The sequence below is a fragment of the Arachis hypogaea genome, chromosome 16, assembly GCF_003086295.3.
Source record: "Arachis hypogaea cultivar Tifrunner chromosome 16, arahy.Tifrunner.gnm2.J5K5, whole genome shotgun sequence".
NCBI lineage: Eukaryota > Viridiplantae > Streptophyta > Magnoliopsida > Fabales > Fabaceae > Arachis > Arachis hypogaea.
The window spans coordinates 119,867,322-119,881,508 of NC_092051.1; the positions used below are offsets into that span (position 1 = coordinate 119,867,322).

At 35.7% G+C, this 14,187-nt stretch overlaps 1 protein-coding gene and 2 non-coding genes across 3 annotated transcripts; 1 reads left to right on the plus strand and 2 right to left on the minus strand.

Moving 5' to 3' along the window:
- The first annotated feature begins 6,055 nt into the window (after positions 1-6,055).
- On the plus strand, positions 6,056-9,390 carry LOC112758943 (uncharacterized). The gene is made up of 4 exons (XM_072219593.1): positions 6,056-7,090; positions 7,209-7,462; positions 8,421-8,528; positions 8,694-9,390. Exons 1-4 carry the CDS (start codon positions 7,072-7,074, stop codon positions 9,300-9,302), a joined length of 990 nt encoding a protein of 329 aa, XP_072075694.1. The 5' UTR covers positions 6,056-7,071; the 3' UTR covers positions 9,303-9,390.
- A 2,067-nt stretch (positions 9,391-11,457) lies between these two features.
- On the minus strand, positions 11,458-11,617 carry LOC112759845 (U1 spliceosomal RNA). Its single transcript, XR_003180313.2, has one exon. It is a non-coding gene; the product is annotated as a U1 spliceosomal RNA (small nuclear RNA).
- A 799-nt stretch (positions 11,618-12,416) lies between these two features.
- Positions 12,417-12,576, minus strand: LOC112759844 (U1 spliceosomal RNA). Its single transcript, XR_003180312.1, has one exon. It is a non-coding gene; the product is annotated as a U1 spliceosomal RNA (small nuclear RNA).
- Positions 12,577-14,187: the final 1,611 nt, after the last annotated feature.

Consider the following 14,187-nt stretch of genomic DNA (forward strand, 5'->3'; position numbering starts at 1 on the left):
ATCATCGCTTTCACACTAATCTGGTATTTCGTTTCCTTTACTATTTTGTTTATGCTTTCAAACAAACAATCATCTTTTCTAATCGCCTGACTAAGATCTACAAGATAGACACTACTTGCTCAATCTGACAATCTCCGTAGAATTCGACCCTCACTCACCTGAGGTATTACTTAGACGACCCGGTGCACTTGCCGATCTATCTGTGCAAAACTTGCGGAGTCCAATTTCGTGCACCAAGAATCAGGCCTAAATTCAAAACTCAGAATAAACAATTTTTCCTTCTTTGTTAATTTTCTTTTACTCATGCTTCTTATTTTTTGTTTTAGAATGTGGCGACTCACCTTTTCTATTAGGATAAGATTCTTTTTCTAGATTTGTTAATTGTTATACAGATTTGCTAAGCTGTGTGTTTTTCTTCCTGTATAATATATAACTTTTGTAATCATTAATCAATAATGAAAGAGTAATACACACTTCATTCATCTTTACACTTCTCTGCCTAATTCTTGTTTTAGTATTAGATCCATTACGGCTCTGTTCATACCCAAGCAATTGGCTAAAACTTCAAATCCTAATGTTCAAACACCATTATCTTTTCCTTCTTCTTAACCATATACCATGGACGTCTCTCAAGACCAATCTAGTCCCTATTATATACATCGTAGCAAAAATTTTACATCTATTCTTGTTACTCCTGTTCTAATAAGAAATAACTACCATTCTTAGAGCAGATTATTCACCATGGAAGTTATTTCTAAAAATAAACATAGTTTTCTCACCAGTATAATACATTTTTCTCTTCCTAATGATCTGCTTTTTTCAACCGGGGAACGGTTTAACAACCTTGAGCTTTCTTGGATTTTTCATTCCCTTTTTCCTTTCAAATTGTGCACGTTTTGTGGAAAAGGGGGGCATATTGTGGACGTTTGCTATAGGAAGCCCAATCCCTCCCCCCCCGGCATCCGCGATTCCTAGGACGATCGCACCTCTTCAGCAACAGGGCTCCTTCTTCTGTGATAGTGTCACGGCCTCTTTCCTTTCTTCCTTGCCACATTCGTCACAAACTCTAATTCAAAGGGGGTAGGGATACACTGAAGACAGTCCAGGAGCAGCCAATAATGAGCTTCATTTCCTCTTAGCACACAACTCTAGTGGCTTTTTTGAAACGGGTGAAGGCCCATGCCTCAGAAAACAAGGATAAAACACTACAAGAAAAAAGCCTTTTTTCGACGCCAAAAATCGATGGCTATTTTTGCCGTCGATATTTTTCGACAGCTTGCTGTCGATATTGTCAAAAATACATAATTAAAAATAAATTATTAAAATCGACAGCCAGGCTGTTGATATATTTATAATGAATTAACTTTCACACTATTATCGTCACACTATTGACAAACAAGGAGGGAAAAATACTTTTATTTTAAAATTGACGAACATGGCGTCGATTTTGTTATTTAAAATATCGACAACATCTACCGTCAATAAATATAAACGATCTAGATCGCTTTCTAAATTAAGAAAACGGTGTAGATTCGGCGTCCAAAGTTCAGAACCCAATTCCCCCAAATTCACCATTTCATCCCCAAATTCCCCAATCACCAGAAACACAATTCCCTTTTGTTCTACCCCAAATTCACGGTTGCGCCACCGTCATTCTCCACTGTCGTCGTTCCTCCGTCACGGTTACCCCTTCTTCTTCCGTGAACCTCCTTCTCTTCTCTCCTTCACTCACTCCTTCTGTTCACCCACTCTCCACCACTGTCCTCCTTCGGCGACGCCGTTTCAGCTGCCGCACCGCTTCCCCCGGTCCACCTCCAGCTCCCCGAACTGATCCTCCTCCCGAAAATGATTCCGGCATGCTTCGAGGTTTCATTTTTAATTTCCTGATTTTGCATCTTTCATGTTTTATCTGGAATTTTATTGTTTGGAGTTATTTATATGAAGTTCGTGACCATGGTTCTATGTTCTATTGTCATCTGAATTCTATGTTTATGTATATTTGTTCCGTATAATTGAAAAAAGAATTAGATAGTTGAGTAGTTGCTATTTCTATCTTGTTTGGTGTTGGTTCCAATTGAGTGATATAAGATTAAAAAAGTTCAAGGAGAGTTTATTAAGTATGATACATGATGAGCGGATAATTTATACGCTTTTTGGCATTGTTTTTACATAGTTTTCAGTATGATTTAGTTAGTTTTTAATATATTTTTATTAGTTTTTAAATAAAATCACATTTCTGGACTTTACTATGAGTTTGTGTATTTTTCTGTGATTTCAGGTATTTTCTGGCTGAAATTGAGGGACTTGAGCAAAAATCAGATTTAGAGGCTGAAGAAGGACTGCAGATGCTGATGGATTCTGACCTCCCTGCACTCAAAGTAAATTTTCTGGAGCTACAGAACTCCAAATGGCACGCTCTCAATTGCGTTGGAAAGTAGACATCTAGGGCTTTCCAGAAATATATAATAGTCCATATTTTTCCCGAGTTTAGACGACGCAAACTGGCGTTTAACGCCAGCTTCCTGCCCTATTCTAGAGTTAAATGCCAGAAACAGGTTGCAAAATGGAGTTAAACGCCAGAAACAGGTTACAAACTGGCGTTCAACTCCAAGAGAAGCCTCTACACGTGTAAAGCTCAATGCTCAGCCCAAGCACACACCAAGTGGGCCCCAGAAGTGGATTTCTGCATCATTTACTCATTTCTGTAAACCCTAGTAACTAGTTTAGTATAAATAGGACTTTTTACTATTGTATTTACATCTTTGGATTATCTTTTGATCCTTGGATCACGTTTTGGAGGCTGGCCATTCGGCCATGCCTGGACCTCATCACTTATGTATTTTCAACGGTAGTGTTTCTACACACCATAGATTAAGGTGTGGAGCTCTGCTGTTCCTCATGAATTAATACAAAGTACTATTATTTTTCTATTCAACTCAAGCCTATTTCTTATATAAGATATACACTTGTTCTTCAACCTGAGGAAGGTGATGATCCGTGACACTCATCATCATTCTCACCCATGAACGCGTGCCTGACAACCACCTCCGTTCTACTTGCAATCGCTTAAGTGCATATCTCTTAGCCTTCTGGTTCATGACGCATGGTTGCCTCGCCTGACAACCGAGCCTTCCATTCCATGAGATCAGAGTCTTCGTGGTATAAACTAGAATTATTGGCGGCCATTCTTGAGATCCAGAAAATCTAAACCTTGTCTGTGGTATTCCGAGTAGGATCCGGGAAGGGATGGCTGTGACGAGCTTCAAACTCGCGAGTGCTGGGCGTAGTGACAGACGCAAAAGGATGACTGAATCCTATTCCAGTATGATCGAGAACCGACAGATGAATAGCCGTGCGGTGACAGCGCATTTTGGACCATTTTCACTGAGAGGACGGGATGTAGCCATTGACAACGGTGATGCCCTGCATAAGCTTGCCATGGAAGGGAGTAGGAATGATTGGATGAAGACAGCAGGAAAGCAGAGGTTCAGGAGGAACGAAAGCATCTCTATACGCTTATCTGAAATTCTCACCAATGAATTACATAATTATCTCTATCCCAGTTTATATTTTATTTATATTTTTATTATCAATTCACCATAACCATTTGAATCCGCCTGACTGAGATTTACAAGGTGACCATAGCTTGCTTCAAGCCGACAATCTCTGTGGGATCGACCCTTACTCACGTAAGGTATTACTTGGACGACCCAGTGCACTTGCTGGTTAGTTGTGCGAAGTTGTGACAAAGTGTGATTCACGTTTGAGAGCACCAAGTCTTTGGCGCCATTGTTGATGATCACAATTTCGTGCACCAATACACCATAAGGCCTAACACTTGTGGTAGCTCATTAAGATTTAGGCACATTTAGGGATTGTTAAGGGTTAGTTAAGAATTATGGAGATAAAGAAGGACTTGTTATCATTATGATCAAGACATTGTGAGAAATTTATTGGTGAATTCAGAGTATGTTTTAGTAGAGTTAGCAACCGATTCGAAGAGGTTGTGTAGTTTAGGACCTTAAGTTCATGAAATCAATTTGATATTTGAGACGCAGATTTTAGGTGGTTTCATTTTAGATGTATGTGTGAATAATTACTTGGAATAGTGACATTTTTGTGCGAACTAGTGGAATCGTGACCTTGTAAAATATAGGTTACCAAATTTGGTTTAAAGAAAAACATTGAGCTAACCTTTTGGTCGCTAGCGTCCGGGTTTAGCTAGTGGCATGCTTGCTGATCTTTAATCTTAATGAACTTTTTTTCAAATTGGTATTTGAAGATCACTTGGGAGTTAATGTAATATGTTACATGATGGCATCTGCTAATATCTATGTATTGTTACATGTGTAATTAAACATATTCTATACATGATGGCATCTTCTAATAACTAGTCAAGTGTTGTAAGAAAATGTGTAGCTAAGAATGCATGATTCACATTTGACTATTTCTAATTAGCTTATTTGGTGTAGGCTTACTCATTCTGTCCTGTGTCTAAATGTGTTACTCCTTTTCTTACTCTTTGCAAGTCTGGTTCTGGTTTACCTAATATCAATGATTCATCTAAATATGCTTTATTAACTAATAAACAAAATTATAACCCAATTGAACTATGGCATAAAAGACTTGGCCACACAGATGTACCTGTTATAAGAGTTCTTTATGAATGTAATTACTAATTACCAATGATAAGGGTTCGTTAGTTAAGATAAGAGTGTTAGCTTTATGTATAAATAGGAGTAGTTTGTATCTCTGTAAAGTTAACTCACACAAACGAATAAACTTCAGTTTAGTATTCTTCCTCTCTTCCGCTTTTACACTGCTTTGCTCATCACAACAGTGAGGAAAGAAATCGTGCTAGTTTTTAGCAGCATTTAAATTTAAAGTGTCGCCTTCAGTTTCTTCTTCATGATGCCAATTATGAACAAGAATTTCCTACTTCTAAAGGGCCAAGACCAACTCCCAAGTATGCTCTGTAGGTGGAAGCAATCATAGCTGCCATTCTAGCCATTCCGTGAATAATGGCAATTTGTAGCCTTCTTTCTCTCTCGTATCTGAAAGCAACAATGCCAAAACAGATTCATTATCAAATCAACATTCAGAACTGATTCCTGTATGATTAACCATTATTTTCAAAAGCCTTATATTCAAATAAAAAAAATGATGTGTTTCCATCTTATTAGATATGAGTGTGTCCGATACCTCAAGGTTAATGTCAATCTTAGATCCTAATTTTATACTTTGTTCCCAAGCATTGTCCAACTCCCAAGCAAGTTGATAGCCATCCTGTAACAATATGATAAGCCAGACAGAGAAGTTTTCACCTTGCAGTTTTAAAAGTTCATTAACTATAAGATCTATAAATATGCAAAATTACTCAAGTTAATTGGGAAATGAAGATAAATTCACATTTCTTTCAATTTTATTGTTATACCTTCATGTTTTGTTTGTTTAGGCATCTGTTACCTCCATTAACCTTCATGTGGCATTTTACTTCTCTATAGGGTAAAACATTGGGTTCAGGAGGGACTTCATCTGCCCAGGTATATTACTTTCTCAATCTTATTGCTTTTCAGAGGTTTTTTCCCCTTCTTTTTTTCCCTTGCCTCTTTGTATTAGCTAGTGTTTGTGCATGCGTATGACAAGCTTCCAGCAATCCATGTTATGTCAGATGCTGTTGTGATCCGAAATTTTGAATAATATAAGAATTTATATACCATGTGATGTGCCAATTTCTCTCTTGATCTGTCTCTTACTATTTTTAAGAATTGCTAGGTCATGGAAACCAAATGATTAATACTAACGTGCCCTTTACTAGCCAGATATAATCACATAGCTGTATGCAATTACATTGACCAAAAATCTCTTCCATTATTATAAACTGCCATATTACTACTATTTCACACACACACACATAAAAATACAAGCTGCCATATTATATAGGGAAAATTTTCTTTTGGTGAAAAGTTAATTTCATTGAAGAGACAAGTTTTTAATTAAAAAATAATTTTCATTCTATTAAAACCTAATTTCAATGTGTACAGGATATGGTTGGTAGAGACGGAGATCGCGGTCGTGGTCGTGGCTGTGGCCGAGGCCGAGGCCAAAAGGGTGATCCAGCTACTATACATATCTCTGGTAAAGACAGAGATCGTGGTCGTGGCCGAGGCCGAAAGGGGAGGCCTAGGCTTTCTACCGGTCGCCCGCTTGACTTACATGCAGATCCATACACTCTCGTTGGGTCATCATCAGGCATGACTGTTCCGACTAGTGGGAGACTGCCACCTATTGCTACTACTACCCCCTCTCGTCAGGAGCCTCAGATACACATGATGCCTACTCCGGGTGCACCAAGATTATGCGCTCAACAAACCAATGAGCATCCCAACATTGCCTCACATGGTGTGCAGAGTGATCCAGCTATCGTAGCTCCCAGTCGAGCAGGATCTTGTGGGGAAAAATAATCCACATCTACTGGTACCCAAGATACTCAGGGTCCAGGAACATCCACTGCCACTGGTCACTCCGCCACAAGTGCTCCTAAGCTTAGATATGATGGTGCCAAATGGTTTGTTATTTGCTTTAAATTTTATGAATAGCATGTCTCAGTTTTATGAAATAATATGTCTTTATAATTAGTTAGAATCTAGGCTAGCTGATATAAACTTCTGCTAATCATTGGCCAAGGAATATACACAATAATCCCTCTGATCTCCTCTTTTAGTTTAAATTAATGTTGGTGGTATATAGATATTGATGATATAAGCTAATGTCCCTTTCTATATATTATGAGATTTTATTGTGAGAACTTGTCGGGACCTCACACTTTTTTACTGGAAATTCAAGAGTATTCTTTCAAACTTAAAAGCTATTTTTCATTTTTCTTTTTCAATTATACTGTTCCTATGATTATGAAAATTGCCTATCACACTGAACAGATATACCTTGAAATTATTGATGTAGTTGGCACCCATCTAAGCCTGGCTTGAAGCGCATTTCTCAAGTTTTTAAGGAAAATTACAACAAGTCTTGGCTGAGTTTTGATGAGGGAGATGATGATACTTGAAAAATATGGTGGACAGAATGGAGGGTAAATTTTATCTATCTTTTTTTACGTATTTTACAATCTTATATATTATAGTATGTTATATAATAGCAAGATGTTATTTCTTTTTTAAAATAGAAATGCTTTGACATTCTTGATACAGAAGAGGATGACATCTATCAAGCTTGGAGGTTCAGGGCAGCCAAGCACCTACGAGGTATGCTCCATGCCATTCGCAAAAAAGGAGCCCGTCCATATTGGATCCCACCAGAAGTTCTTGGTGAATTGATGAGACGTTGGGACACTGATGCCTATAGGAAATTACAGGTGAGAAATACAGCTGCTAGAAAATCAACTCGAGGTACCTCTCTTCACACTGCAGGAGGCACCACCTTTCCAGAAGCGAGGTTACGCTTGGTAAGTTGTTTATAGACTCAAATTGTTAGCACCTGCATTTAGAATTAGATATGAGATTGAAATGATTTAGAATCTAGTTTGTTGATGTTTATGAATACTTCTTACAAAAAATATGTAATCTGGTTTGATGCACTGTTTTTCTCATTGTTCCTTAGTATGTTTGTCCTAGCTTGAACAACTAGCTGAAGTAGGATTTTTATGAGACACATTCTTGTTCTATTTAATTTTTTGATAGATTTTGAGAGATAGAAATAATGAAATCTACAACTCTGATGATGGATGAGATGCTAACAATTAAAGATTATAAATAATGTTATATGTACGAATGGGCCTACCTGGTCTCACTGTTTTGTGAAGTTCTAGAGATATTCATGCCAAAATAAAATCTATTAACGAGGAATCTAGAATCAAATTGACTAGTTTAAAAGTAATAAACCTATTGTGTGTAATAAATGGTACCTTCTTAATTAAGAATGAGCTGGGAAGTTGGTCAACACTCATGGAGAGGCACGGGATCACTCTTGTCAGCTCTTGTTCTACTAGTTCTCCTTTGCAGTGTTTATCTTTACTTTGCTGTCACATTAGGAGCTAGTCAACACTCATGGAGAAAGCTTCATGTCATATGCATCATCTTACGGCTTCTGTTGCCGAGGGTAAACTGAAACATCATTGACATTTGTGATTTAAATATTATTTTTGGTGGAGATTGTGTTAGGTGACATGAAATGGAAACATAGTCAGGTAATCATTGTGTTATATGTATACATAGTATTTATCTTGGTTATTATGAACACAAATGCATACAGATCCCTTGATTGTTTCCTTTTTGCTGATTGTTCTAATTTGCCTAATTATGCAAGAACGTTATTTGACTAGTAATAATGCAAAAATTGAGTTTTTTCTAAACCTTGACAATAATATCAACTTCTTTCTTTTGATTATTACTTATATTATGTAGAATCAATCGCTTGAAAGACCATCGCGTATGGATGAGTTTTTTGAGCACACCCATACTCGCAAAGAGGATAGGACTCAATGGGTTGATGAACACTCCCGAATGGCAAAGGTAACTTACCTATTTTCATTGTAATTGCTTTTTGTGTAACTTAGAATGTGAAAAAAAAATGACTTAATACTTTCCTTCATTGTAATTTTGGACTTATTTTTGTCACATATCTTCTTAACTTTTGCATTATTATTGATACTTAAACTAGTTTACCAATCATTGTAGGAGACATTTCAAGAGCGCATGTTTCAGGCTGAGCAAGAGCGACAGGCTACTATAGAGGCTGGTGTAACTAATCCACCGCTTGTCTCTGAGGAAAGCATATGGATTGAGACAGTGGGTGAAAAACGAAGAGGTAGGGTATATGGCATGGGTGAGGTAAGGAACTCTTTCATGGTGCGACCCCGAGTTGATGGGCCAACCACGACCACCAGCACTGATGTTTTGGATCTTAGAGAACAAATCATAATACTCAATAGGGAAGTTGAACAACATGCCGCTAAATATAGAGAGCTTGAAGACCGCTATCAAAGGGAGAAAAGAGAGTGGCAACAGACGGTTGAATCCTTGCGTGAGGATCTCAACAATAGTAACTCACAGATGGATCAGTTTAGTCATCAACTTAGTAGCTTGACTGAGTATGTGAGGGTCATGGGTCCTAGTAGTTCTAGATCATGTGTCCCTCCACCTCCTCCTTTTACTTTTCCAAGCTCCCAGAAAAGCGCAGCCCCAGGAAGAAAAGTCCCACCTATCTTGCAGCCCCAGGACAATCACAGGGCGCTCATATGGAGGATAATTCTGAAGATCTCGATGACTCAGATGAGGACTATTTAGATGAGTACGAGTAGGATTATTTACTTTGTTTTGAATATTTTGTATTATTAGTGGAGTTTAGTTATTTATCTTGTTTTAAATCTTTAAGTTAGAGGATTGTTTATTATTGTTTTGATATGTAAACTCATTATTTAATATAAATTTTATTTTTGTATTTAAAAGTTTATTTGTCTCATATTTAATATTTAATTGACTATTATTTTTCAAATAATAAAAAAAACTGTAGCTATTAAAATCGACGGTAGTAATGTCGATTTTTAAATTCAAAATAGACAAAAGAAAATAAAAAATAGACAGAGAAGTTGTCAATCTTTTTATAATTTTATCGATGGTTCACTTGTCCATTATTTTAATAAGTTAAAAATCGACGGTTTTTTTGTCCATTTTAGTAAGTCCAAAATCGACGGTATGCTTGTCCATTTTAATAAATCCAAAATCGACAGTTAGTTTTCGATTTTATTTAATATCATCGACGACAGACGCGTCGCTTTTACTTAATATGGGAAAAACTTAACCTCATATTATCGACGCTAGAATTGTCGATTTTATTTAAAATATATCGACGGTTTGACATACCGTCGATTTTATTAGAATTTTAAAAAATCGACAAGCTTAATAGCGACCACCACTGCCGTCCATTTTGCCGTTGATTTTTAATATTATCGACGGCCTAGCCGTCGATTTGGCCGTCGATTTTAATGATATTTCTTGTAGTGAAAATGACTCGACTTTTCAAATTGGACTGCTTCCTAGCCCAAATTTGGGTATTCATTTGTTTTGTTCTTCATACACTTTCTCTATTTTAAACAATATTGCATCTTCTTCTAATTTTTCTCGTGTTCGGATAATTGATTCTAGTGCCACTGATCATATACCTTCAAAATTGTCAAATTTTGTTTCTTATACAAAATTTAAACCTATTATTGTTCACTTGCCAAATGGGTTACAAGTTATTGTACAATATAAAGGTGTTCTCAAATTTTCAACATCATTATTCTTGAATGATATCTTGTATTTGCCAATGTTTTATTTCAATCTAATTTCTGTTTCTAAAATTACTTCAATGCTTCTATGTGATCTCACTTTTTCTCAACATTCATGTTTTTTACGAGAATCAAACACATTGAAGACTATTAGTTTGGTAAATTAAAAGAAGGATTGTACATCCTTGACAAAGCCTATGACACCACCATATCTTTTCCTTCAATAAACTTCACACACCATCACACCCATCATTATATTTGTGGCATCTCCCTTTGGGTTATGTTTATGGAGAACGAATCAATTTTTTACATAGGTAATACCTTTTTATTTTACCCCACCAAAATAAAGTTTGTGATGTATGCTTTTTTCTAAACAAATAAAACTTTTTTTTTACCTAGTCTAAATCATGTAAATGCTATTATTTGAATTATTACATTTTAACATTTGGAGACTTTTTAGAATTGTCTCTATTCATTATCATAAATATTTTTTAATTATAGTAGATGATTTTAGCTGATTCACTTAAATTGTTTTACTAAAATCTAAAAGTGAGGTTTCATAATGTATTAAAATTTTTTTGGCTTTAGTGGAAACTTAATTCAATTCAAAAATTAAGATTATTCGTTTCGATAATGGTCTTGAAGTTTTTCTTACTGAATTTTATTCATCCAAAAGAATCATTCATCAATGAAGTTGTGTTGAAATACCTCAACAAAATAGTACGGTAAAAAATCAATATATTTTAAATGTTGCAAGAATCTTCATGTTTCAATTTAATTTATCTCTTAATTTTTAGTTTTATGCTATCAATCATGCTGTTTATTAAATAAATTGAGTTCCATAGTATATTTTAACATTTAAAACTCTTTTGAAGCCTTATATAATAAATTACCAGATTACAATGGTTTGAAAATTTTTTGATATTTATATTTTGTTTCTACTCTTATCAACGCCCTTTAAAAATTTGCTTGGAACATGGCTTGATTCAAGTAGTGGGGCATTTCTTGCAGTGGCCAGAGCTGTTTGATCTTATCTGCGGCCGAACATAACACGCCTTCAGTGTGCGCTGTAGCTGCTTAGTTCTTAAGTTTTCAAGTGAGGAGGCTTACATAAAAAGAAAAACAAAGTAATAAAAGTTAAAACAAAAGCATAAGTTTAAACTGAAATTGGATAGGGGCCGCGCGAACGCAGGCCCCCTCTACCACAAATTATGATGTAGGTTCTCCTACTTGAGGAGACCTTAGGCTAACACCCCTTCTAAGTGCAATGAAGGTCATCAACCTAAGCGATGGGCCTTCTTGATTACCCATAGACCCCATCCAGGTAAGTATGTTATAACGAAGCTATTTCCTTCTTATTTAACTAGCAACCACGGAGCACCTTAGCTCTTCTTCCAACGATGTGGAACTAACTTGACAGACTTCATTCAAGATTTTTTTTTTCTCACTGGAATACCGAAGCACTTTTTACACTAAAAGTGAATGAGGGTAGAATGATATGTCCCTATGTTATTTTAAAGTTTTTCCAATAATGGTAATAATCTTTTAGTATCGGAATATTACAATTTCATGGCAAGCATATCCTATAGGAAAGTTATCAGTGTACTTGGGAATACCGATATTCCAAATATTTTAATTAATATATATTATATATATTTTTTATAATTCAGATCAACTAAAACAACTGAAACATCGATATTCCGGTATACCTAAAACTCTTTCTATCCTATAATCTCCCTTAAAAAGAGATATGTTATTGCAAGGATTCATCAGAGAAGACGCGGATAAAAAACCACCCCCCCCCCCCCCACCCCCTCTTAAAGCCTTGAAGCTTGCAAGGTTGTAACCTTTAATTGATGAGTCCTTTTAAGACGCACATCCTTTTCTTCTTGCAATTGCAAGGAGCTTCTTCCATCTGAGAATTCATCTATTCAATGACAGATCCATGTGTCGTTATGCTGAAATATTCTGTTACATGTACCATACGCTAGTTATGCTTAATCATAGCTATTTTTTCCCCTAACATACACATTACATATACATTACGGACGTCTTAGTGCTGAAAAATCAGTCAAATAATGTATTAAACATTAAATATTAAAACATATTAATAAATTTAAACTATAGTTGGACAGGGGCCGCGCGAACGCAGGCCCCACTATCACAAATTATGACGTAAGCTCTCCCTCTTGGGGAGACTTTAAGCTGGCACCCCTCCAGAGTGCAATGGAGGTCACCAACCTAGGCCATGAGTCTTCTTGATCACTCATTGACCACGTCCAGGTAAGTATATTGTAATGTAGTTACTTGCTTGTTATTTATTGTGTACGGGAAGAGCTTCTTGTCATGCTTTGAATGATGTGTGACTAGGTTGTCAAAATTAGCTAAGGGTTGCTGCAAGTACATTTGTGTATTATTTCTTGTCCTTAGCCAGATTGGTGCTATACGAGCACAATCTTTGATACAGTTTAGCATACAGTAGAACACAAATAACAAGTGAAATTTGCAGTGAATGGAGTTGGGTTCAGTTCAGTTAAAAGAAATTAAATAATGATTGGCTTTTGCGAAAGCACAGTTTCAGTCTCAATAAAGTGTATTATATGGTTGGATGATTAAAGATATTGTTAACAGCATAAGTGTGGTAGCAGCAATCAACTTGCTGGGTGTATCTATTTATTGTGTGCCATTATTACTTGTTTTAATAAATTTGCTAATCAACTCAGCTATGTGATAAACAAGGATTGCTTTCAACTCAATCTCAGAAGTTGTGTGATGATTGGAAAAGCAACCTAATCATGCTTGTGTAATTTCAGAGATTCGGAACACTAATTTTGACTCTTGGAATTTAGACTACAAAGTTTATGTAGATAGGAGGGGTTAATGAACAAGGTAATATTTCAGCAGCCATAAGGTATGCTGGAAAAGTATTATAACGGAGACAATGCATAGAAGGAAAGTATTGGAATGAAGGATGAAGGCGTTAATCTATCATATACATTCACTACTTTTAGATTTTGGGGTGCACCACTTTGATATTTGAACTCTCAACTCTTGTTTTTCAAAATTTTTTTTAATCTTTTGATTCTTTTCTAAGTGTCTATAAGACATCTGTATTTTGATACTCAAAGTATAAATAAGTTAACAAAGAAAATAAATCATGATTAACATTTTGTTACCCAAGGTTGCTCCATAACATCTGTATCTTAACAAGTCTATAAGGAAAAAGGTGCTGTGTCACACAACACATGAATAGCTCCTTTCGCTCCTTCTCTTTGTTGGAGTGAAACATGTGTACTTTGCATTAATAGCACCGATGAGAGCATATCATATGTATTTTAGGTGCCAATTCTCATGGAAAGTGTGGTAGTAGTGTCAAACTGTCAATGCTTAGTACTGAGTAGCATTTGGGTAATGTCAGATAATCCAAAGAATGATTCTGAGTTTCGGAGTGAATTTATACGTCACATAAGCAACTATATCTACAGTGAAAATTGAATTGTTGCTTATACATACATACCCTTTCAGATGAAATGAACAAAAGCACGGGTTATTAAAATGTTGATAAAAATTAGTTAACAAAGAAGTTGAATCATGTAAAATTTTTTTATTCACCAGAAAGAAAAGTGAGAGAGGACATGACAACAAAATAATTTATTGCTTTAACATCCGTTTTCTTATTCTCTTGCATTTTGGCAGCAGTAAATCAGACAAGAGAACTATGTTTTCTGAAAGGAATTATAATTTTCTGTCAAATATTATTGCAAATGATATTACTCCATGAGTTAATAGATAAAAGTGCAGATGAAAGAATTTGATATTGACAAAAATATACACCAAAATTCGTAAAAATTAAAATATACCTAGAGATTGTTTTCAATAGACACAAATACACATTAAAAATT

Coding starts and splice junctions, on each gene's coding strand:
- LOC112758943 (XM_072219593.1), top strand. Junction 7,463..8,420: donor CAGAAGCGAGGTTACGCTTG/GTAAGTTGTTTA, acceptor TATATTATGTAG/AATCAATCGCTTGAAAGACC. Junction 8,529..8,693: donor AACACTCCCGAATGGCAAAG/GTAACTTACCTA, acceptor CAATCATTGTAG/GAGACATTTCAAGAGCGCAT.